This window comes from Schistocerca gregaria, chromosome 11, assembly GCF_023897955.1.
Source record: "Schistocerca gregaria isolate iqSchGreg1 chromosome 11, iqSchGreg1.2, whole genome shotgun sequence".
NCBI lineage: Eukaryota > Metazoa > Arthropoda > Insecta > Orthoptera > Acrididae > Schistocerca > Schistocerca gregaria.
Genome location: NC_064930.1, coordinates 99,774,919 through 99,800,262, shown reverse-complemented (window position 1 = coordinate 99,800,262; position 25,344 = coordinate 99,774,919). Strand labels below are relative to the sequence as shown.

Below are 25,344 nucleotides of genomic sequence, written 5' to 3'. Positions count from 1 at the left end.
TCGTCTTCAGCGATGAGAGTCGCTTCTGCCTTGGTGCCAATGATGGTCGTATGCGTGTTTGGCGCCGTGCAGGTGAGCGCCACAATCAGGACTGCATACGATCGAGGCACACAGGGCCAACACCCGGCATCATGGTGTGGGGAGCGATCTCCTACACTGGCCGTACACCTCTGGTGATCGTCGAGGGGATACTGAATAGTGCATGGCACATCCAAACCGTCATCGAACCCATCGTTCTACCATTCCTAGACCGGCATGGGAACTTGCTGTTCCAACAGGACAATGCACGTCCGCATGTATTCCGTGCCACCCAACGTGCTCTAGAAGGTGTAAGTCAACTACCCTGGCCAGCAAGATCTCCGGATCTGTCCCCCATTGAGCATGTTTGGGACTGGATGAAGCGTCGTCTCACGCGGTCTGCACGTCCAGCACGAACGCTGGTCCAACTGAGGCGCCAGGTGGAAATGGCATGGCAAGCCGTTCCACAGGACTACGTCCAGCATCTCTACGATCGTCTCCATGGGAGAATAGCAGCCTGCATTGCTGCGAAAGGTGGATATACACTGTACTAGTGCCGACATTGTGCATGCTCTGTTGCCTGTGTCTATGTGCCTGTGGTTCTGTCATTGTGATCATGTGATGTATCTGACTCCAGGAATGTGTCAATAAAGTTTCCCCTTCCTGGGACAATGAATTCACGGTGTTCTTATTTCAATTTCCAGGAGTGTATTTTACTATTGTATTATTTATAACAGTACCTTGTAATGCCTACGTTACAGGTTATAATTCTAGTTAATAGCTCTGGTCGCCGTCTGGAATAAACCTAGCAGCGTAGTGTTCAGTGGATGTTAAGGATTGTGTTACGATGTCTACCATCATCTTATTTCACCCATTTGGTGATCAGTTACTCTTTTTTTTTAGGCTTTTATATTGTTGCCGTTTCTGGCGTGTAAGGCCTTCAGCCGTGATTGTTGTCATTTGCCTTAAAATTCTAATTTGGTATTTGTATTTACGCAGTAAGCCTTTGAAACCTTATTCACTGCCATACCTGGCGTCTGATGCCTTCTGCTGTGTTTGTGGGCACTTGCGTTTAATATTTCAATACCTGTAATTTGCAAGTTGCAGCGAGTTTTAAGCAATTGTTAATTTATTGCCATCTCTGACAGGTAAGGCCTTCTGCTCAGATCACAATGGCTTGCTTTTAAAAGAATTATCTGATGTATCTGCATTTAATGGTGATTTGCTAAATTGTAACGCACTCTTATTTACACAGTTGTTTATTCCTTCATTAATAACGTGTGGTATTTTAGTTGGGACAGAGTCTTCTCGCGAAATTCCAATCACCAACTTTCTCCTCCGAATGCGAAAACATTTTGTTGCACCTACCTGCATAGGGAGGAACGATCACCACGATAAAATAAGGGAAATCAGAGCTCGTACAGAAAGATATCGGTGTTCATTCTTTCCACGCGCTATACGAGATTGAAATAATAGAGAATTGTGAAGATGGTTCGATGTACCCTCTGCCAGGCACTTGAATATGAAACATCCTGTTAGTTTAGAACTGTGTGCCGGACCGAGACCCGAACTCGGGACCTTTGCCTTTCGCGGGCAAGCGCTCTACCGAGTGAGCTACACTTCTGCCAGTATCTCGTCTCCTACCTTCCAAACTTCACAGAAGCTCTCCTCCTAACCTTGCAGAACTAGCACTCCTGGAAGAAGGGATACTTTGGAGACATGGCTTAGCCACAGCCTGGGGGATGTTTCCAGAATGAAATTTTCACTCTACAGCGGAGTGTGCGCTTGCCCACGAAAGGCAAAAGTCCCGAGTTCGAGTCTCGGTCCGGCACACAGTTTTAATCTGGCAGGAATTTTCGTATCAGCGCACATTCCACTGTTGAGTGAAAATTTCATTCTACCACTTGAATGTGATTTGCAGAGTAGCCATGGAAATGTAGATGTAGATATTTTTATTCCTTGTTGAGTCTGGAATTACTGGTTTAAAATAAATTGTGTGTAATGACTGGGTGTTGTGTGATGTCCTTAGGGTAGTTAGGTTTAAGTAGTTCTAAGTTCTAGGGGACTGATGACCATAGATGTTAAGTCCCATAGTGCTCAGAGCCATTTGAACCATTTTTATGTAACTGTAAAAGACAACCAATAGTAACTGACTACAGCTCCGTCCACAATCGTAACCGATTCCTGTCTTCCCTTGACTACCAGATTTCACCGAGGAGATGCAAAACTTTTATTGATGTGTGTACATCGATAACAGGCAAAAATCGTTGGGATTCTTCGTTCAAATGGTTCAAATGGCTCTGAGCACTATGGGACTTAACATCTATGGTCATCAGTCCCCTAGAACTTAGAAATAGTTAAACCTAACTAACCTAAGGACATCACACAACACCCAGCCATCACGAGGCAGAGAAAATCCCTGACCCCGCCGGGAATCGAACCCGGGAATGGGATTCTTGATTTCCAGGTAGATCAACTGTACATATACACAATTAAGTTTGTACAGAACCCTTAGTGACCCTCTCGCACTTGCCCAGTTTTTTATTTATAATAGGAGCATCCAGTATGGAAGGCGACTGCTCATCACAGACCAAAGTGTTTTCAGGTGTGTCCGAGAGAAGTGCAACAGAACTGCTCTTGTTCTCTGTATGGGGTCTCTAAATTGTTCTTATGTTATTACCATTCTTAGCGTGTAAGTCCTATTTGAGTCATATTGAAAGAGGTGATGGTGGTTCCATAACAGATAATATTGAGGCAGGGAACCAATGGTCGAAATTGCACATTTATCATGTAATGCACTTACACAGCATACACCGCCTAACAACAATGTAGCTCACAGTAATTGTTCAAAGCAACGACTGTCAGTCTCAAGGCATATATTGTAATGATGCCTGCAGTTGCCATACTCTTGCAAACATCCTAGGTGTCTATTGTACAGTGGAACCGGCAGCAGGTGATAAACAGCGTACACCCCTCACCACCAAACAGACATGCTGTACACAACTGGGCTCATAGCACATGTGTCATGTGGTGACCACATCCACTGCACCGGCACATTCACCTTCGCCACAAGCACACCACTACCCACTGTGTCAGTTGTCCATTGCATGTGCTTGTGCTGTGTCCTTGGTGAGGAGTGATAATGTGTACAGTGCATGATGCATTGACAAAGATGGAGCGTTACTTGTCACCAGAGTTGGCAGACATGCATTTAATGTATGCTTCAGCAGGATGTAATCCAGGTAAAGCAGCATGAATGTACAGAGAATGGTTTCTCAACACCATCCTAACTCGAAGAAATTTACCTCAGTAGATACCAACTGCTGCCCTGGCCAGCACATTCTCTAGATCTCTCACCAATTGAAAACATCTGGTAAATGGTGGCCGACCAACTGGCTCGTCACAATACGCCAGTCACTACTGTCGATGAACTGTGGTATTATGTTGAAGCTGCATGGGCAGCTGTACCTGTACACACCATCCGAGCTCTGTTTGATTCAATGCCCAGGCGTATCAAGGCCGTTATTACGGCCAGAGGTGGTTGTTCGGGGTACTAAGGATCTATGCACCCAAATTGTGTGAAAATGTAATCACATGTCACTTATAGTATAATATACAGTGTGATTCAAAAAGAATACCACAACTTTGGGAATTTAAAACTCTGCAACTACAAAAGGCAGAGCTAAGCACTATCTGTCGGCGAATTAAGGGAGCTATAAAGTTTCATTTAGTTGTACATTTGTTCGCTTGAGGCGCTGTTGACTAGGCGGCAGCGTCAGTTGATGCTAAGATGGCGACAGCTCAACAGAAAGCTTTTTGTGTTATTGAGTACGGCAGAAGTGAATCGACGACAGTTGTTCAGCGTGCATTTCGAACAAAGTATGGTGTTAAACCTGCTGATAGGTGGTGTATTAAACGTTGGTATAAACAGTTTACAGAGAATGGGTGTTTGTGCAAAGGGAAAAGTTCTGGACGGCCGAGAACGAGTGATGAAAATGTAGCACGCATCCAGCAAGCATTTGTTCGCAGCCCAGGAAAATCGACTCGCAGAGCTAGCAGAGAGCTGCAAATTCCACAATCAACTGTATGGAGAGTCCTACGAAAAAGGTTAGTTATGAAACCGTATCGTCAACTACCCGAGGCGATGGATCGGCCGCCAGGCAGCCCGTGACAGAGCACTTCATCACTGGCCTCCAAGAAGCCCTGATCTTACCCCCTGCGATTTTTTCTTATGGGGGTATGTTAAGGATATGGTGTTTCGGCCACCTCTCCCAGCCACCATTGATGATTTGAAACGAGAAATAACAGCAGCTATCCAAACTGTTACGCCTGATATGCTACAGAGAGTGTGGAACGAGTTGGAGTATCGGGTTGATATTGCTCGAGTGTCTGGAGGGGGCCATATTGAACATCTCTGAACTTGTTTTTGAGTGAAAAAAAAAACCTTTCTAAATACTCTTTGTAATGATGTATAACAGAAGGTTATATTATGTTTCTTTCATTAAATACACATTTTTAAAGTTGTGGTATTCTTTTTGAATCACCCTGTATTTGTCCAATGAATACCCATTTATCATCTGCATTTCTTCTTGGTGTAGTAATTTTAATGGCCAGCAGTGTATTATTCTTGTCGACAAATTGCGTACATGAGCTGTTATGCTGATTATGCAATAGATCTCGTACGAATCTGCTCTTGTTGCCTTCAGGATTGTGTCTAATGGTATATCTCCTGTCATGTAGACTCCAGCTTGAGCAGACCTTGGTTGACACTCCTCTCCAGTGATTTCGGAAAGGCATGTTACCTATCTCTTCTGCCTTCCAAAAGCTGTGTTATCCTCTGACTCTTATATGGGACCTCCAATGTCTTCTATTGCTATTTTCATTTCTTCTTCTGTCAAGTCATCAGACCAGTTTTTCACCTCATAGATGGTACCAGTTCACCCTTTCCATCCATCTGCACTCTGTATTTAACAGTGGAATTCCCATTGCACCCCCCTTTAATTACATCAAATTTTCTTTTGAGTATTGTGTACTTTGAATTAGTCCTTCAGACTCTTTCTTCACATTTTTCCAGCAACCATTTCACTTTGGTTTCCCATGTCTCCTTAGTTACTTCTTTCTCAAATGACTGATATTGCTGTATTCCTGTCTTTCTCTGAATGTTGTGCGCCTTCTACATTTCTCCATCAAATGAAGTGTTTTTTCTGTTTCCCATGGTTTCTTTTCCTTTACCTCCTTATATCTATCTTTGTTTGTCCAACTTCCATGATGCACTTTTTGTAGATATACATTCATTCCTGTTCAGCTGAACTGTCTACCGTTTTGTTCATTAAGATAGTATCTGCAGCCTAAGAAACATTACTTTATGAAAGGTTCATTCACACCGCAGAGAACCAGCCAAGGTTCTCACCAAGGTCATATCAGAGCAACATACATTGAAGAGCTGGTGCTGAATCAGGTGGCTGACCACCAAACATTAAGCACCTGTCAATTTGCCCATTAAACGCACACTTCAAAGTATAGAGTGTGGAGAATACTGGTGGAATAGGTATCACATCCCTATCATAAAGAACATACGCAAGCACTGGCACCAACGGAGTTTGAACCCTGCTTCCACTTCTCTCAATGGTTAACCTCCACAGTGCTATAGGGCCAAACTTTATACAATTTGTATGGTTTGTGGATGAGACCTCTTGGACCTGAGACGGTGTTTTCAACAGCCGCAACAGCCAGGTCCTGATGGGATTCCAATTCGGTTTTACAGAGAGCACTCGACTACATTGGCTCCTTACTTAGCTTGCATTTATAGGGAATCTCTTGCCCAACGTAAAGTCCCGAGCAACTGGAAAAACCGCAGGTGACGCCTGTATATAAGAAGAGTAGAAGGACGGATCCTCAAAATTACAGTCCTATATCCGTAACATCGGTTTGTTTGCAGGATTCTCGAACATATTCTCAGTTCGAATATAATGAATTTCCTTGAGACAGAGAAGTTGCTGTGCATGCATCAACACTGCTTTAGAAAGCAACTCGCCCTTTTATCTTGCGAACCAACGATGAAGGGTATCAGATGGATGCCATATTCCTTGACTTCAAGAAAGCGTATGGCTCGGTGCCCCACTGCAGACTTCTAACTAAGGTACGAGCATATAGGATTGGTTCCCAAGTATGTGAGTGGCTCGAAGACTCCTTAAGTAATAGAACCCAGTACGTTGTCCTCGATGGTGAGTGTTCATCGGAGGTGAGGGTATCATCTGGAGTGCCCCAGGGAAGTGTGGTAGGTCCGCTGTTGTTTTCTGTCTGCATAAATGATCTTTTGGATAGGGTGGATAGCAATGTGCGGCTGTTTGCTGATGATGCTGTGGTGTACGGGAAGGTGTCGTTGTTGAGTGACTGCAGGAGGATACGAGATGACTTGGACAGGATTTGTGATTGGTGCAAAGAATGGCAGCTAACTCTAAATGTATATAAATGTAAATTAATGCAGATGAATAGGAAAACGAATCCTGTAATGTTTGAATACTCCATTACTAGTGTGGCGCTTGACATAGTCACGTCGATTAAATATTTGGGCGTAATATTGCAGAGCGATACGAAGTGGGACAAGCATGTAATGGCACTTGTGGGGAAGGCGGATGGTCGTCTTCGGTTCATTGGTAGAATTTTGGGAAGATGTGGTTCATCTGTAAAGGAGACTGCTTATAAAACACTAATACGACATTATCTTGAGTACTGCTAGAGCGTTTGGGATCCCTATCAGGTCGGATTGAGGGAGGACATAGAAGCAATTCAGACGCGGGCTGCTAGATTTGTTACTGATAGGTTTTATCATCACTGTTACGGAAATGCTTCAGAAACTCGGGTGGGAGTCTCTGGAGGAAAGGAGGCGTTCTTTTCGTGAATCGCTACTGAGGAAATTTAGAGAACCAGCATTTGAGGCTGACTGCAGTACAATTTTACTGCCACCGACTTATATTTCGCGGAAAGACTACAAAGATCAGACAAGAGAGATTAGGGCTCGTACAGAGGCATATAGGCAGTCATTTTTCCCTCATTCTGTTTGGGAGGGGAACAGGGAGACAAGATGCTAGTTGTGGTACGAGGTACCCTCCGCCACGCACAGCATGGTGGATTGCGGAGTATGTATGTAGATGTAGATGTAGGACAATCCCCACACCACCCATAATGGCGTCCACCAGCAACGATTCTCTGTCAATATATGTCTGGTCATTGTCCGAGATCACACGCAGTAGGGCCTTATGTGCTGCCTCTCCATCTGTATCTCCACATTATCTAGTGTTTATGCAAGACATGCTACCACGTTCCTTGGAGAATGTACCCCGTGTTGTCTGCAAAATTGTGTGGTTTCAGAACATTGGTGCACAGGCCCACTTCGATGTAATGTCCTGAACAACACCTAACCTCATTGTTGCATTGGAAAGGGGAGTTCCTGTCCCATGACCAGCCTCGTCGCACGATCTCACACCCTTCTGGGGTTATGTCAACATGTTGGTGTGTGAAACAGCCGCAGGTATAGCTGAAGACCTGTTTGCCAAGGTCCGAGCTGCCTGTCTCCTGGTAAAATATTGTTGCTCATGTTCGAGGCTTCCACGATGAGTGTGGCCGCTTCAAGTATGAAGAAGTAGGTTTTGTCATGTAAGGCAGACTCAGTTTGTGTTTTAACGAGTTTATACACAGTAAATTCGGAGTAGGTGTTAAAATCCATGGAGAAGAAATAAAAACTTTGAGGTTCGCCGATGACATTGTAATCCTGTCAGAGACAGCAAAGGACTTGGAAGGAAGAGCAGTTGAACGGAATGGATAGTGTCTTGAAAGGAGGATATAAGATGAGCATCAACAAAAGCAAAATTAGGATAATGGAATGTAATCGAATTAAGTCAGGTGATGTTGAGGGAATTAGATTAGGAAATGAGACACTTAAGGCAGTAAAGGAGTATTGCTATTTGGGGAGCAAAATAACTGATGATGGTCGAAGTAGAGAGGATATAAAATGCAGACTGGCAATGCCAAGGAAAGCGTTTCTGAAGAAGAGGAATTTGTTAACATCGAGTATAAGTTTAAGTGTCAGGAAGTCGTTTCTAAAAGTATTTGTATGGAGTGTAGCCATGTATGGAAGTGAAACGTGGACGATAAATAGTTTGGACAAGAAGAGAATAGAAGCTTTCGAAATGTGGTTCTACACAAGAATGCTGAAGATTAGATGGGTAAACCACATAATAGATGACGAGGTATTGGATAGGATTGGGGAGAAGAGAAGTTTGTGGCACAACTTGGCTAGAAGAAGGGATCGGTTGGTAGGACATGTTTTGAGGCATCAAGGGATCACAAATTTAGCATTGGAGGGCAGCGGAGAGGGTAAAAATCGTAGAGGCAGACCAAGAGAGGACTACACTAAGCAGATTCAGAAGGATGTAGGTTGCAGTAGTTACTGGGAGATGAGGCAGCTTGCACAGGATAGAGTAGCTTGGAGAGCTGCATCAAACCAGTCTCAGGACTGAAGACCACTACAACAACACAGTTGTCATTTCGCCCCAGCTGTTTAGACCAATGAAATGTGACACGACTCGGAAGACAGTAGATCGGTTGACTCCATTCCATCGTGGCAAAAGCTGAGACGGTACAGGAATGACCTATGAGGATATATTGACATCACTCTGAGACAGCCACCACCCACGTCAAAGGTTGTGAGAAGATGGTCTGCATGTGGGAAATTTTCAATAATACTGTCATCCTGAATTTGGAATCATTCAGCTATCCATCAATGGAACATCTCAAGCAATTATATGGTTTTGGAGAGAAAAAATGGACTCCAGATATGTGAAAAATACTATTACAATGGTTCAGCAACAAACATGATTTTAATACGAATGGTTCAAATGGCTCTAAGCACTAGACTTAGAACTACTTAAACCTATATAACTTGAGGACATCAGACACATCTATGCCCAAGGCAGGATTCGAACATGCGACCACAGCAGCAGCGCGGTTCCAGACTGTAGCATGTAGAACTGCTCAGCCACAGCGGTAGCGGTTTTAATACAATACACATAGATGATGTGCTACAGACGCAAAATTTAACCGACAGGAAGAAGATGATGTGATATGCAAATGATTAGCTACTCAGAGCATTCACACAAGGTTGGCTCCGGTGGCGACACCTACAACGTGCTGACATGAGGAAAGTTTCCACCCGATTTCTCATACACAAACAGCAGTTGACCGGCGCTGCCTAGAGAAACGTTGTTGTGGTGCTTCGTGTAAGGAGGAGAAATGCGTACCATCACGTTTCCGAGTTTGACAAAGGTCGGATTGTAGCCTATCGCGATTGCGGTTTATCGTATCGCGACATTGCTGCTCGTGTTGGTCGAGATCCAATGACTGTTAGCAGAATATGGAGTCGGTGGGTTCGGGACGGTAATACACAACGCCGTGCTGGATCCCAACGGCCTCGTATCACTAGCAGTCGAGATGACAGGCATCTTATCCGCATGGCTTTAACGGATTGTGCAGCCACGTCTCGATCCCTGAGTCAACAGATGGGGACGTTTGCAAGACAACAACCATCTGCACGAACAGTTGGACGGCGTTTGCAGCAGCACGGACTATCAGCTCGGAGACCATGGCTGCGGTTACCCTTGATGCTGCATCACAGACGGGAGAGCCTGTGATGGTGTACTCTACGACGGACCTGGATGCAGAAGTGGCAAAACGTCATCCAGGTTCTGTTTACAGCATCGTGATGGTTGCATCCGTGTTTGGCGACATCGCGGTGAATGCACATTGGAAGCATGTATTCCTCATCGCCATATTGGCGTCTCACCCGGCGTGATGGAAGAGGTGCCATTGGTTACACGTCTCTGTCACCTTTGAACAGTGGACGTTACATTTAAGATGTGTTACGACCCGTGGCTCTACCCTTCATTCGATCCCTGTGAAAGCGTAGATTTCAGCAGGATAATGCTCGACCGGGTGTTACAGGTCTCGGGGCCTTTGCCTTTCGCGGGCAAGTGCTCTACCAACTGAGCTACCGAAGCACGACTCATGACCGGTACTCACAGCTTTACTTCTGCCAGTATCCGTATCCTACCTTCCAAACTTTACAGAAGCTCTTCTGCGAAACATGCAGAACTAGCACTCCTGAAAGAAAGGATACTTTGGAGACATGGCTTAGCCACAGCCTGGGGGATGTTTCCAGAATGAGATTTTCACTCTGCAGCGGAGTGTGCGCTGATATGACACTTCCTGGCAGATTAAAACTGTGTGCCCGACCGAGACTCGAACTCGAGACCTTTGCCTGTCGCGGGCAAGTGCTCTACCAACTGAGCTACCGAAGCACGACTCACGACCGGTACTCACAGCTTCACTTCTGCCAGTATCCGTCTCCGGTCGTGAGTCGTGCTTCGGTAGCGCAGTTGGTAGAGCACTTGCCCGCGAAAGGCAAAGGTCGCGAGTTCGAGTCTCGGTCGGGCACACAGTTTTAATCTGCCAGGAAGTTTCATACCAGCGCACACTCCGCTGCAGAGTGAAAATCTCATTCTGATTTTCATAGTGTCTGCAATACGTCACTCAGAATGTAGCCAATCAGCAGCTGTTCGCAGCCAGCGTATTCCATTCCGTGCATTTCTGTACGCAGCATAATCCCACTCCTACTACTTCTTTCGAGAAATAATCCCGTTTCTGCTGCTTTACCTCAGTAAGTAATAATAGTAGTACCACGTGGGTACGTTCAAACGTGTGCCAATTGGTGTGTGTAATTCACTCACCTCTCATTCATATAACAGATCTTATAAGAGGAGGAGAAAACACCACTTACCATGTGTTCGAATGCGAGAGGAACCAACAGCTGTGAGACGTGAGTCGCACTGAGTGAGACGAGCTGCGCCAGGTCTCTCCAGAAGTTGGACAGGCGTGCCTGGTAGTCCGCTGCGTGGGCCTGCAGTTCTGGACAAGACAGGAGACGATACTCTGGTGAACAGGCCAGCGGATCAGATTTCTGGTGAACAACAGCTCCCCCCTTCCCGCCTTCACCAGGTCACAGAGTGTATGAAAGTAGCACTTACTTTTTGAAAGTAGATCAATGCCAGTAGACATGGACACCTTGATCCGACCTTGGGATGCTCATACTCCACTGACACATTTAAAAAACACATCACACAGGGCGAGAGGGGTACCCTCACCTAACGTAGATTCAGCCCTAAAAATTCTTCGTACAATGTCTAAGGGTAGAAGTATCAACCTACGTGAAGGAAATATGCAACTACATCAGAAGTGATCCACATGATGTCCTCACGAATCAGGCAGATTTAAGAAATAAGAGGTTTATACACACATAAAAAAAATAGATTTGCATCACCTCGGTTGCGAGAGTCCCAGAACCTGTACAGAAAATAGGAATAGATATCAACATACACATCATTTCCGCCATTTTTATTACTCATGAAAACCACACATTGCATGTTGAACCACCATACAGCGAGGCCTTCAGAGGTGGTGGTCCAGATTGCTCTACACACCGGTACCTCTAATACCCAGTAGCACGTCTCTTGCATTGATGCATGCCTGTATTCGTCGTGGCATACTATCCACAAGTTCATCAAGGCACTGGTGGTCCAGATTGTCCCACTCCTCAACAGCGATTCGGCGTAGATCCCTCGGAGTGGTTGGTGGGTCGCGTCGTCGATAAACTACCCTTTTCAGTCCATCACAGGAGTGTTGGATAGGGTTCATGTCTCTAGAACATGCCATCCACTCTATTCAAGCGATGCCGTTATCCTGAAGGAAGTGATTCTCAAGATGTACACGATGAGGGCGTGAATTGTCGTCCATGAAGACGAATGCCTCCCCAATATGCTGTCAATATGGTTGCACTAACGGTCAGAGGATAGCATTCACGTATCGTACAGCCTTTATGGCGCCTTCCATGGTCGCCAGCGACGTACTTTGGCCCCACATAATGCCACACCAAAACAGCAGGGAACCTCCACTTCGCTGCTCTCGCTGGACAGTGCGTCTAAGGCGCTCAGCCTGACCAGGTTGCGTCCCAACACGTCTCCAACAATTGTCTGGTTGAAGGCACATATGGCACTCATCAGTGAAGAGAACGTGATGCCAATCCTGAGAGCTCCATTCGGCATGTTGTCGGGCCCATCTGTACCGCACTGCATGGTGTCGTGGTTGCAAAGATGGACCTCGCCATGGGTGTCTGGAGTGAAGTTGCGCATCATGCAGCCTATTGCGCACAGGTTTAGTCGTGACACGACGTCCTGTGGCTGCAAGAAAAGCATCATTCTACATGCTGACGTTGCTGTCAGGGTTCCTCCGAGCCGTAATCCGTAGGTAGCGATCATCCACTGCAGTAGTAGCCCTAGGGCGGCCTGAGCACGCCATTCATCGACAGTTCCTGTCTCTCTGTATCTCCTCCATGATCGAACAACATCGCTTTGGTTCACTCAGATATGCATGGACGCTTCCCTTGTTGATAACCCTACCTGATACGAAGTAACAATGCAGACGCGATCGAACAGCGGCATTGGCCGTCTAGGCACTTCTGAACTACAGACAACATGAGCCATGTAAGTCCTTCCTGGTGGAATGACTAGAATTGATCGGTTGTCGGAACCCCTCCGTCTAATAGGCGCTGCTCATGTATGGTTGTTTACATCTTTGAGTGCGTTTAGTGACATCTCTGAACAGTGAAAGGGACTGTGTCTGTAATACAATATCCACAGTAGTTTGACTACCTGACTTTGACTTTACTGATAAACAGAATCGTATGTATGCTGCTTTTATTATATGAGTAGTCCTTCTGACGTTTCCAATGAGTTGTATTGTTTAACATGAAAACGAGGAAGAATCATGTGCTCTCACACACATTTTTATATTTAGGATGCCTTTATTTTAACATAACTAATATATTTTAGTAATTCAGCAAAAATTTGTATGGGATGTTTTTCAAGTGCAGCTGAAATAGCCCTCTCCCCAGCAAACATTCTAAGGAGCATGGGAATGTATGACTACCTTTGCACATGTATGATACATCACATATTAATAGTACATTTTATAATTATATGGTGGCGTGTATAATATTCTGTAATTTGTTGGAAGAATCCCATCAAACAATTTTATCTTAGTTTATTTCTTTTTTTTATTTTTATTTGTCTGTTGTATCTGTACATGTACGTTAGTTGTAGTGAATGCCCTTCATGCTCTTGTGATGTTAATCTGCTACAATGTATAAATATGTAAAATGATATGTACGATAATTATTGCCATGTTTTAATGAGCATCCAATCTCCTTTAAGTCTCTGAGCGTAGGTACCATATGTTCTATTACGCCCTATCATAATAAATTAATTTCTTATCTCATCCCCTTACACCATAGTACAGAATGCCAAATTCTGTTAACGAATGTAAACACGATCTTAAGATACTCTGATATAAAACGTTTACTGTGCAGTGTACAATCGCTGACAAGAGCAAAGTAAACAGGAGTTGTGAATATGTCCCCGCACCAACTGCCTCATTTGTCACGCAAAGAGTTTACATGAACGGTGATTTAATAGGATCAATGTTAATGATGTTAACATTTGTAACAGTAAATGTAGTTTATGCCATTTTTACAGTACTCAAGCTCGTTTAATGCTGACGTATTCTGAAAGTTGGAGGACTCAACATACAGATACAATGATGAGATATGTACATGTCAGAAGATTCGTAAATTTTGATATCTACTTGACACAGTGTAAGTGATGTGTTGTTTTGTTTTTAGTATTGTATTGTATTGTATTGTATGTTAACCGGAGACCTAGAAACTACGGAGAGGCTCCGTCCCCGCTGCAACCGGAGTGGTCCACAACCCCACGACGACTACCTCAGTCCACTTCACCCCTCCGCCGCCCCACATCGAACCCAGAGTTATTGTGCCGTTCGGCCCCCGGTGGACCCCCCAGGGAACGTCTCACACCAGACGAGTGTAGCCCCTATATCTGCGTGGTAGAGTAATGGTGGTGTACGTGTACGTGGAGAACTTGTTTGCGCAGCAATCGCCGACATAGTGTAACTGAGGCGGAATCAGGAGAACCAGGCCGCATTCGCCGAGGCAGTAGAAAACCGCCTAAAAACAAGCCACAGACTGGCTGCCTCATCGGTCATCGACACAAGTCCCCTGGTGGATTCGTGCCGGGGACCAGGCGCTCCTTCCATCCCGGAAAGTCGTGCGTTAGACCGCACTGCCAACCGGGTGGGCTTTGTAGTATTACTGCCATATAAATGTCGCGGTAGTGCCATTCAATCCTTTATACCACTTGATAATGGGCATAAGATCGAAACCGCAGTCGTGAAAATAAATAAATTTTACAGTGGTGCTATGAGTCTTTTTAAAAAAAATCATACTTCATTATTGTTTATGCCTGGTTGTTGTTGTTGTGGTGTTCAGTCCTGAGACTGGTTTGATGCAGCTCTCCAAGCTACTCTATCCTCTGCAAGCTTCGTTATCTCCCAGTACTTACTGCAGCCTACATCCTTCTGAATCTGCTTAGTGTATTCATCTCTTGGTCTCCCTCTACGATTTTTACCCTCCACGCTGCCCTCCAACGCTAAATTTGTGATCCCTTGATGCCTCAGAACATGTCCTAACAACCGGTCCCTTCTTCTTGTCAAGTTGTGCCAAAAACTACTCTTCTCCCCAATTCCATTCAATACCTCCTCATTAGTTATGTGATCTATCCATCTAATCTTCAGCATTATTCTGTAGCACCACACTTCGAAAGTTTCTATTCTCTTCTTGTCCAAACTATTTACCATCCATGTTTCAATTCCATACATGGCTACACTCCATACAAATACTTTCAGAAACGACTTCCTGAACACTTAAATCTATACTACGCTTTCCTTGCCATTGCCAGTCTACATTTTATATCCTCTCTACTTCGACCATCACCAGTTTTTTTTTCTCCCCAAACAGCAAAACTCCTTTACTACTTTATGTATCTCATTTCCTAACCTAATTCCCTCAGCATCACCCAACTTCATTTTACTACATTCCATTATCCTCGTTTTGCTCTTGTTGATCTGTCCATTCCGTTCAACTGCTCTTCCAAGTCCTTTGCTGTCTCTGACAGAATTACAATGTCATCAGCGAACCTCAAAGTTTTTATTTCTTCTCCATGGATTTTAATTCTACTCCGAATTTTTCTTTTGTTTCCTTTACTGCTTGCTCAATATACAGATCGAATAACATCGGGGAGAGGCTACAACCCTGTCTCACTCCCTTCCCAACCGATGCTTCCCTTTCATGTCCCTCGACTCTTATAACTGCCATCTGGGTTCTGTACAAATTGTATATAGCCTTTCGTTCCCTGTATTTTCCCCCTGCCAGCTTTAGAATTTGAAAGAGAGCATTCCAGTCAACATTGTCAAAAGCTTTCTCTAAGTCTACAAATGCTAGAAAAGTAGGTTTGCCTTTCCTTAATCTTTCTTCTAAGATAAGTCGTAAGGTCAATATTGCCTTGCGTGTTCCAACATTTCTACGGTATCCAAACTGATATTCCCCAAGGTCGGCTTCTACTAGTTTTTCCATTCGTCTGTAAAGAATTCGCGTTAGTATTTTGCAGGTGTGGCTTATTAAACTGATTGTTCGGTAATTTTCACATCTGTCAATACCTGCTTCCTTTGCGATTGGAATTATTGTGTTCTTCTTGAAGTCTGAGGGTGTTTCACCTGTTTCATACATCTTGCTCACCAGATGGTAGAGTTTTGTCAGGACTGGCTCTCCCAAGGCCGTCAGTAGTTCTAATGGAATGTTGTCTACTCCGGGGGCCTTGTTGCGACTCAGGTCTTTCAGTGCTCTGTCAAACTCTTCACGCAGTATCTTACCTCCCATTTCGTCTTCATCTACATCATCTTTCATTTCCATAACACTGGTAGCATGCCGCGCCAGCGTGGACGTGAACTGTATGTGCAGTTGACAGACTTTGAGCGAGGGCGTATAGTGGGCATGCGGGAGGCCGGGTGGACGTACCGCCGAATTGCTCAACACGTGGGGCGTGAGGTTTCCACAGTACATCGATGTTGTCGCCAGTGGTCGGCGGAAGGTGCACGTGCCCGTCGACCTGGGACCGGACCGCAGCGACGCACGAATGCACGCCAAGACTGTAGGATCCTACACAGTGCCGTAGGGGACTGCACCACCACTTCACAGCAAATTAGGGACACTGTTGCTCCTGGGCTATCGGCGAGGACCATTCGCAACCGTCTCCATGAAGCTGGGCTACGGTCCCGCACACCGTTAGGCCGTCTTCCGCTCACGCCCCAACATCGTGCAGCCCGCCTCCAGTGGTGTCGTGACAGGCGTGAATGGAGTGACGAATGGAGACGTGTCGTCTTCAGCGATGAGAGTCGCTTCTGCCTTGGTGCCAATGATGGTCGTATGCGTGTTTGGCGCCGTGCAGGTGAGCGCCACAATCAGGACTGCATATGACCGAGGCACACAGGGCCAACACTCGGCATCATGGTGTGGGGAGCGATCTCCTACACTGGCCGTACACCTCTGGTGATCGTCGAGGGGACACTGAATAGTGCACGGTACATCCAAACCGTCATCGAACCCATCGTTCTACCATTCCTAGACCGGCAAGGGAACTTGCTGTTCCAACAGGACAATGCACGTCCGCATGTATCCCGTACCACCCAACGTGCTCTGGAAGGTGTAAGTCAACTACCCTGGCCAGCAAGATCTCCGGATCTGTCCCCCATTGAGCATGTTTGGGACTGGATGAAGCGTCGTCTCACGCGGTCTGCACGTCCAGCACGAACGCTGGTCCAAATGAGGCGCCAGGTGGAAATGGCATGGCAAGCCGTTCCACGGGACTACATCCAGCATCTCTATGATCGTCTCCATGGGAGAATAGCAGCCTGCATTGCTGCGAAAGGTGGATATACACTGTACTAGTGCCGACATTGTGCATGCTCTTTTGCCTGTGTCTATGTGCCTGTGGTTCTGTCAGTGTGATCATGTGATGTATCTGACCCCAGGAATGTGTCAATAAAGTTTCCCCTTCCTGGGACAATCAATTCACGGTGTTCTTATTTCAATTTCCAGGAGTGTATTTAAGTGTCAGGAAGTCGTTTCTGAAAGTATTTGTATGGAGTGTAGCCATGTATGGAAGTGATACATGGACGATAAATAGTTTGGACAAGAAGAGAATAGAAGCTTTAGAAATGTGGTGCTATAGAAGAATGCTGAAGATTAGATGGGTACATCACATAACTAATGAGGAGGTATTGAAGGGAGATGGGGAGAAGAGCAACTTGTGGCACAACTTGACTAGAAGAAGGGATCGGTTGGTAGGACACGTTCTGAGGCATCAAGGGATCACCAATTTTGTATTGGAGGGCAGCTTAGAGGGTATAAATCGTAGAGGGAGACCAAGAGATGAATACACCAAGCAGATTCAGAAGGATGTAGGTTGTAGTAGCTACTGGGAGATGAAGAAGCTTGCACAGGATAGAGTAGCATGGAGAGCTGCATCAAACCAGTCTCAGGACTCAAGACCACAACAACAACAACAACTGGTCAAGCTGGTGGAGGGTCCGCAACGATGTGGGGCATGCACAGTTGGTGTAATATGGGAGCTGTAATACGTCTAGATACGATTCTGACATGTGATACATATGTAAGCATCCGTTCTGATCACCTGCAGCCATTCATGTCCATTGTGCATTGCGGTGGACTTGCGTAATGCCAGCAGGACAGTTCAACACCCTACACATTGATAATTTCTACAGAGTGGCTCCAGGAACGCTCTTCTGGGTTTAAACACTTCCGCTGGCCACCGGACTCGCCAGACGAGTATACTATTGAGCGTATCTGGGTTGCCTTGCAACGTGCTGTTCAGAAGAGATCTCCACGGCCTCGAACTCTTGCGGGTTTATGGACAGTCCTGCAGGATTTATGGTGTCAGTTCCCTCTAGCACTACTTCAGACATTAGTAGACTCCATGCGACGTTTTGTTGCAGTAGTCGTGCATGCTCATAGGGTTCAAATGGCTCTGAGCACTATGGGACAACATCTGAGGTCATCAGTCCCATAGAACTTCTTCAACGTAACTAACCGAAGGACATCACACACATCCATTCCCGAGGCGGGATTCGAACCTGTGACCGTAGCGATCGCGTGTTTCCAGACTGAAGCGCCTAGATCTGTTCCGCCATCGCGGCCGGCGCTCGTGGGGGCCGTACACGGCAGGTGTACCATGGTCCATTGATCGCGACTGGGCCGAATACACTCCTGGAAATTGAAATAAGAACACCGTGAATTCATTGTCCCAGGAAGGGGAAACTTTATTGACACATTCCTGGGGTCAGATACATTACATGATCACACTGACAGAACCACAGGCACATAGACACAGGCAACAGAGCATGCACAATGTCGGCACTAGTACAGTGTATATCCACCTTTCGCAGCAATGCAGGCTGCTATTCTCCCGTGGAGATGATCGTAGAGATGCTGGATGTAGTCCTGTGGAACGGCTTGCCATGCCATTTCCACCTGGCGCCTCAGTTGGACCAGCGTTCGTGCTGGACGTGCAGACCGCGTGAGACGACGCTTCATCCAGTCCCAAACATGCTCAATGGGGGACAGATCCGCAGATCTTGCTGGCCAGGGTAGTTGACTTACACCTTCTAGAGCACGATTGGTGGCACAGGATACATGCGGACGTGCATTGTCCTGTTGGAACAGCAAGTTCCCTTGCCGGTCTAGGAATGGTAGAACGATGGGTTCGATGACGGTTTGGATGTACCGTGCACTATTCAGTGTCCCCTCGACGATCACCAGAGGTGTACGGCCAGTGTGGGAGATCACTCCCCACACCATGATGCCGGGTGTTGGCCCTGTGTGCCTCGATCGTATGCAGTCCTGATTGTGGAGCTCACCTGCACGGCGCCAAACACGCATACGACCATCATTGGCACCAAGGCAGAAGCGACTCTCATCGCTGAAGACGACACGTCTCCATTCGTCCCTCCATTCACACCTGTCGCGACACCACTGGAGGCGGGTTGCACGATGTTGGGGCGTGAGCGGAAGACGGCCTAACGGTGTGCGGGACCGTAGCCCAGCTTCATGGAGACGGATGCGAATGGTCCTCGCCGATACCCCAGCAGCAACAGTGTCCCTAATTTGCTGGGAAGTTGCGGTGCATCCGTGCGTCGCTGCGGTCCGGTCCTAGGTCGACGGGCACGTGCACCTTCCGCCGACCACTGGCGACAACATCGATGTACTGTGGAGACCTCACGCCCCACGTGTTGAGCAATTCGGCGGTACGTCCACCCGGCCTCCCGCATGCCCACTATACGCCCTCGCTCAAGGTCTGTCAACTGCACATACGGTTCACGTCCACGCTGTCGCGGCATGCTACCAGTGTTAAAGACTGCGATGGAGCTCCGTATGCCACGGCAAACTGGCTGACACTGACGGCGGCGGTGCACAAATGCTCCGCAGCTAGCGCCATTCGACGGCCAACACCGTGGTTCCTGGTGTGTCCGCTGTGCCGTGAGTGTAATCATTGCTTGTACAGCCCTCTCGCAGTGTCCGGAGCAAGTATGGTGGGTCTGACACACCGGTGTCAATGTGTTTTTTCCATTTCCAGGAGTGTATTTAATGAAATAAGGAGGAGGAGGAGGAGGAGGAGATTGGTGTTTAACATCCCGTCGACAACGAGGTCATTATAGACGGAGCACAAGCTCGGATTAGGGAAGGATGGGGAATTAAATCGGCCGTGCCCTTTCGAAGGAACCATCCCGGCATTTGAATGAAATAAGGATCAAACGTAAAATCTACAAAGAACGAAATTCGTCTAGCTTGAAGGGGGAAACCAGATGGCGCTATGGTTGACCCGCTAGATGGCGCTTCCATAGGTCAAACGGATATCAACTGCGTTTTTTTAAAAATAGGAACCCCCATTTTTTTCATTACATATTCGTGTAGTACATACAGAAATATGAATGTTTTAGTTGGACCACTTTTTTCGCTTTGTGATAGGTGGCGCTGTAAAAGTCACAAACATATGGCTCACAAACAGGTTCGTTTTTAAATTAAAATACAGCAAGTAGCTATGCTTGAAGTTTTTACTTAGTTTGTTCCAATGTAATACATGTACCTTTGTGGCTCTGAACACTATGCGACTTAACTTCTGAGGTCATCAGTCGACTATAACTTAGTAGTAATTAAACCTAACCAACCTAGGGACATCACACACATCCATGCTCGAGGCAGCGGTCACGCAGTTCCAGACTGAAGCGCCTAGAACCGCACGGCCACACCGGCCTGCGTACCTTCGTGAACTTATCATTTCTGAGAACGCATGCTGTTACAGCGTGATTACCTGTAAATACCACATTAATGCAATAAATGCTCAAAATGATGTCCGTCAACCTCTTTGCATTTCGCAATACGTGTAACGACATTGCTCTCAACAGCGAGTAGTTCGCCTTCCGTAATGTTCACACATGCATTGACAATGCGCTGACGCATGTTGTCAGGCGTTGTCGGTGGATCACGATAGCAAATATCCTTCAACTTTCCCCACAGAAAGAACTCATGGGACGTCAGATCCGGCGAACGTGCGGGCCACGGTATGGTGCATCGACGACCAATCCACCTGTCATGAAATATGCTATTCAATACCGCTTCAGCCGCATCATGTTGGAAGAACATTTCCATTCTGTCAAGCAGTGAAACATCTTGTAGTAACCGGTAGAACATTACGTAGGAAATCAGCATACATTGCACCATTTAGATTGCCATCGATACAATGGGGGCCATTTATCCTTCCTCCCATAATGACGCACCATACATTAACCCGCCAAGGTCGCCGATGTTCCACTTGTCGCAGCCATCGTGGATTTTCCCTTGTCCAATAGTGCATATTATGCCGGTTTACGTTACCGCTGTTGGTGAATGACACTTCGTCGCTAAATAGAACGCGTGCAAAGAATCTGTCATCGTCCCGTAATTTATCTTGTGCCCGGTGGCAGAACTGTACACGACGTTCAAAGTTGTCGCCATGCAATTCCTGATGCATAGAAATATGGTACGGGTGCAATCGATGTTGATGTAGCATTCTCAACACCGACGTTTTTGAGATTCCCGAGTCTCGCGCAGTTTGTCTGCTACTGATGTGCGGATTAGCCGCGACAGCAGTTAAATCACCTACTTGGGCATCATCATTTGTTGCAGGTCGTGGTTGATGTTTCATACGTGGCTGAACACTTCCTGTTTCCTTAAACAACGTAACTATCCGGCGAACGGTCCGGACACTTGGATGATGTCGTCCAGGATACCGAGCAGCATATATAGCACACGCCCGTTGGGCATTTTGATCACAATAGCCGAACATCAACACGATATCGGGAATTTTCCGCCATCGGTAAACGGTCCATTTTAACACGGGTAATGTATCACGAAGCAAATACCGTCCGCTCTGGCGTAATGTTACGTGATACCACGTACTTATACGTTTGTGACTATTACAGCGCCATCTATCACAAAACGAAGGAAGTGGTCCAACTAAAACATTCATATTTCTTTACGTACTATACCAATATGCAATAAAAAATGGGGGGTTCCTATTTTAAAAAACACAGTCGATATCCGTTTGATCTATGGAAGCGCCATCTAGCGGGCCAACCCTGGCGCCATCTGGTTTCCCCCTTCAAGCAAGACAAGTTTCTTTCATTGTAGTTTTTTCGGTTGACGCTTATTTCGTGAGATATTTGGCCCGGTCACCATCAGTTGACCATCCTGTATAATACACGATAATGGTGAAAGGTTAGCGTCACCATCGTCGCCGACAACCTCTCATACAGAAGAACCTGATCTCACTCAGTTTACCACGTCTTCTCTATGGTTTCTCCGACTAAACCGGAAGTTATAAATAATAGCACCAAGAAACACTCAAACTCTTTCATTTGCCTCGTGTAAAAGTTTGTCAAATAGCCACATGTAACGATGCATACCACTCACAACTTTCCCGAGCTTTGACGTTAAAACGTCGCGATTTGACCTTGTGGATAACATCGGAAGTTCACTGAGGCTTTTTGCGGATCATGCTGTGGTATATCGAGAGGTTGTAACAATGGAAAATTGTACTGAAATGCAGGAGGATCTGCAACGAATTGACGCATGGTGCAGGGAATGGCAATTGAATCTCAATGTAGACAAGTGTAATATGCTGCGGATATATAGAAAGAAAGATCCTTCATCATTTACCTACAATATAGCAGGTGAGCAACTGGAAGCAGTTAATTCCATAAATTGTCTGGGAGTAGGCATTAGTAGTGATTTAAACTGGAATGACCATATAAAATTAAATGTCGGTAAAGCAGATGCCAGACTGAGATCCATTGGAAGAATCCTAAGGAAATGCAATCCGAAAACAAAGGAAGTAGGCTACAGTACGCTTGTTCGCCCACTCCTTGAATACTGCTCAGCAGTGTGGGTACCGTATCAGGTAGGGTTGATAGAAGATATACAGAAGATCCAACGCAGAGCAGCGCGCTTCGTTACAGGACCATTTAGTAATCGCGAAGTCGTTACGGATATGATAGACAAACTAGACACAGGCCAGACGTGATAGACATGGCCCTCATCATGGGCATTACATCGACACTCAACGTCGCTGTTGAAAACGATCTGCCCTCAAACCACCAACCTGTAATACTGTACATCGAGGAAACACAGCAGCACATGGAACAACGGCAAGATGTTGGACTACGGGCGTGCAAATTGGACATTGTTCAAGCAAACGCTCGATAGCCACATCCCACCTATACACGAAATTAATGAAAGAGCACAAATTGACGAGGCAGTAGAAACCCTCACTAACGCCGTCCAGGACGCAGTGGCAGGCACCATACCTGATCGCACCTCACAACAACGCAGTGCGGGCCTGCCCCAGGAAATCCTGGGCCTAATCTCAATGAGGAATCGCCTCAGGAGACAATGGCAGCGCACCAGGCGTCCGTACTTCAAACGGCACATTAACAGGCTACAGGGCATCATACACGATAAAATACAAACACATAGAACACAACAGTGGAACCAAAAACTCGAAGGGCTGGACACCACACGACCTGGCGTGTGGCAACTAGCCCGACACTTCACCAGGGAGAAAATATACACCCCCACGCTTCAAGGGCCTGACTGACCTGCATACTCAGCGGAAGAGAAAGCAGAGCTAATGGCCCACACACTCGCAGCGTCATTCACACCGAACCTGGTATCATCAGATCCAGTGTTCACACTTGCAACTGACCAAGAGGTTACACACATTCTAGCCCAAACATCGCGCGACGACATTCGACATGCTAGCATAGCCGAAGTATCCTGGGCTATAATGCACTCCGCTGCTAGGAAAACCCCTGGTCATGATAGAATTCCAAACCGTGTCCTCCAGGAGCTCACGGACAAAGCTGTAGGCTACCTAACACACATCACGAATGCCATACTCGAGCACAACTAGTCCGACACTTCACCAGGGAGAAAATATACACCCCCACACTTCAAGCGCCTGACGGACCTGCATACTCAGTGGAAGAGAAAGCAGAGCTAATGGCCCACACACTCGCAGCGTCATTCACGCCGAACCTGGTACCATCAGATCCAGTGATCACACTTACAACTGACCAAGAGGTTACACGCATTCTAGCCCAACCATCGCGCGACGACATTCGACATGCTAGCACAGCCGAAGTCTCCTGGGCTATAATGCACTCCGCTGCTAGGAAAACCCCTGGTCATGATAGAATTCCAAACCGTGTCCTCCAGGAGCTCACGGACAAAGCTGTAGGCTACCTAACACACATCACGAATGCCATACTCGAGCACAACTAGTCCGACACTTCACCAGGGAGAAAATATACACCCCCACACTTCAAGCGCCTGACGGACCTGCATACTCAGTGGAAGAGAAAGCAGAGCTAATGGCCCACACACTCGCAGTGTCATTCACACCGAACCTGGTACCATCAGATCCAGTGATCACACTTACAACTGACCAAGAGGTTACACGCATTCTAGCCCAACCATCGCGCGACGACATTCGACATGCTAGCACAGCCGAAGTCTCCTGGGCTATAATGCACTCCGCTGCTAGGAAAACCCCTGGTCATGATCGAATTCCAAACCGTGTCCTCCAGGAGTTCACGGACAAAGCTGTAGGCTACCTAACACACATCACGAATGCCATACTCGAGCACTAGTCCGACACTTCACCAGGAAGAAAATATACACCCCCACACTTCAAGCGCCTGACGGACCTGCATACTCAGCGGAAGAGAAAGCAGAGCTAATGGCCCACACACTCGCAGCGTCATTCACACCGAACCTGATACCACCAGATCCAGTGTTCCACTTGCGACTGACCAAGAGGTTACACGCATTCTAGCCCAACCATCGCGCGACGACATTCGACATGCTAGCACAGCCGAAGTCTCCTGGGCTATAATGCACTCCGCTGCTAGGAAAACCCCTGGTCATGATAGAATTCCAAACCGTGTCCTCCAGGAGCTCACGGACAAAGCTGTAGGCTACCTAACACACATCACGAATGCCATACTCGAGCACAACTAGTCCGACACTTCACCAGGGAGAAAATATACACCCCCACAATTCAAGCGCCTGACGGACCTGCATACTCAGTGGAAGAGAAAGCAGAGCTAATGGCCCACACACTCGCAGCGTCATTCACACCGAACCTGGTACCATCAGATCCAGTGATCACACTTACAACTGACCAAGAGGTTACACGCATTCTAGCCCAACCATCGCGCGACGACATTCGACATGCTAGCACAGCCGAAGTCTCCTGGGCTATAATGCACTCCGCTGCTAGGAAAACCCCTGGTCATGATAGAATTCTAAACCGTGTCCTCCAGGAGTTCACGGACAAAGCTGTAGACTACCTAACACACATCACGAATGCCATACTCGAGCACAACTAGCCCGACACTTCACCAGGGAGAAAATATACACCCCCACACTTCAAGCGCTTGACGGACCTGCATACTCAGCGGAAGAGAAAGCAGAGCTAATGGCCCGAACACTCGAAGCGTCATTCACACCGAACCTGGTACCACCAGATCCAGTGTTCCACTTGCGACTGACCAAGAGGTTACACGCATTCTAGCCCAACCATCGCGCGACGACATTCGACATGCTAGCACAGCCGAAGTCTCCTGGGCTATAATGCACTCCGCTGCTAGGAAAACCCCTGATCATGATGGAATTCCAAACCGTGTCCT

General features: G+C 46.7%; 1 protein-coding gene across 1 annotated transcript in view; it reads right to left on the bottom strand.

Annotated features, from left to right (window-relative positions):
* Positions 1-25,344, bottom strand: part of LOC126295047 (hornerin-like) — a 156,107-nt gene that overhangs the window by 53,199 nt on the left and 77,564 nt on the right. Inside the window, exon 8 of the mRNA XM_049987296.1 lies at positions 10,853-11,004. Within this exon, the coding sequence (XP_049843253.1) occupies positions 10,853-11,004 (152 nt within the window). The remainder of the gene's footprint in view (positions 1-10,852; positions 11,005-25,344) is intronic.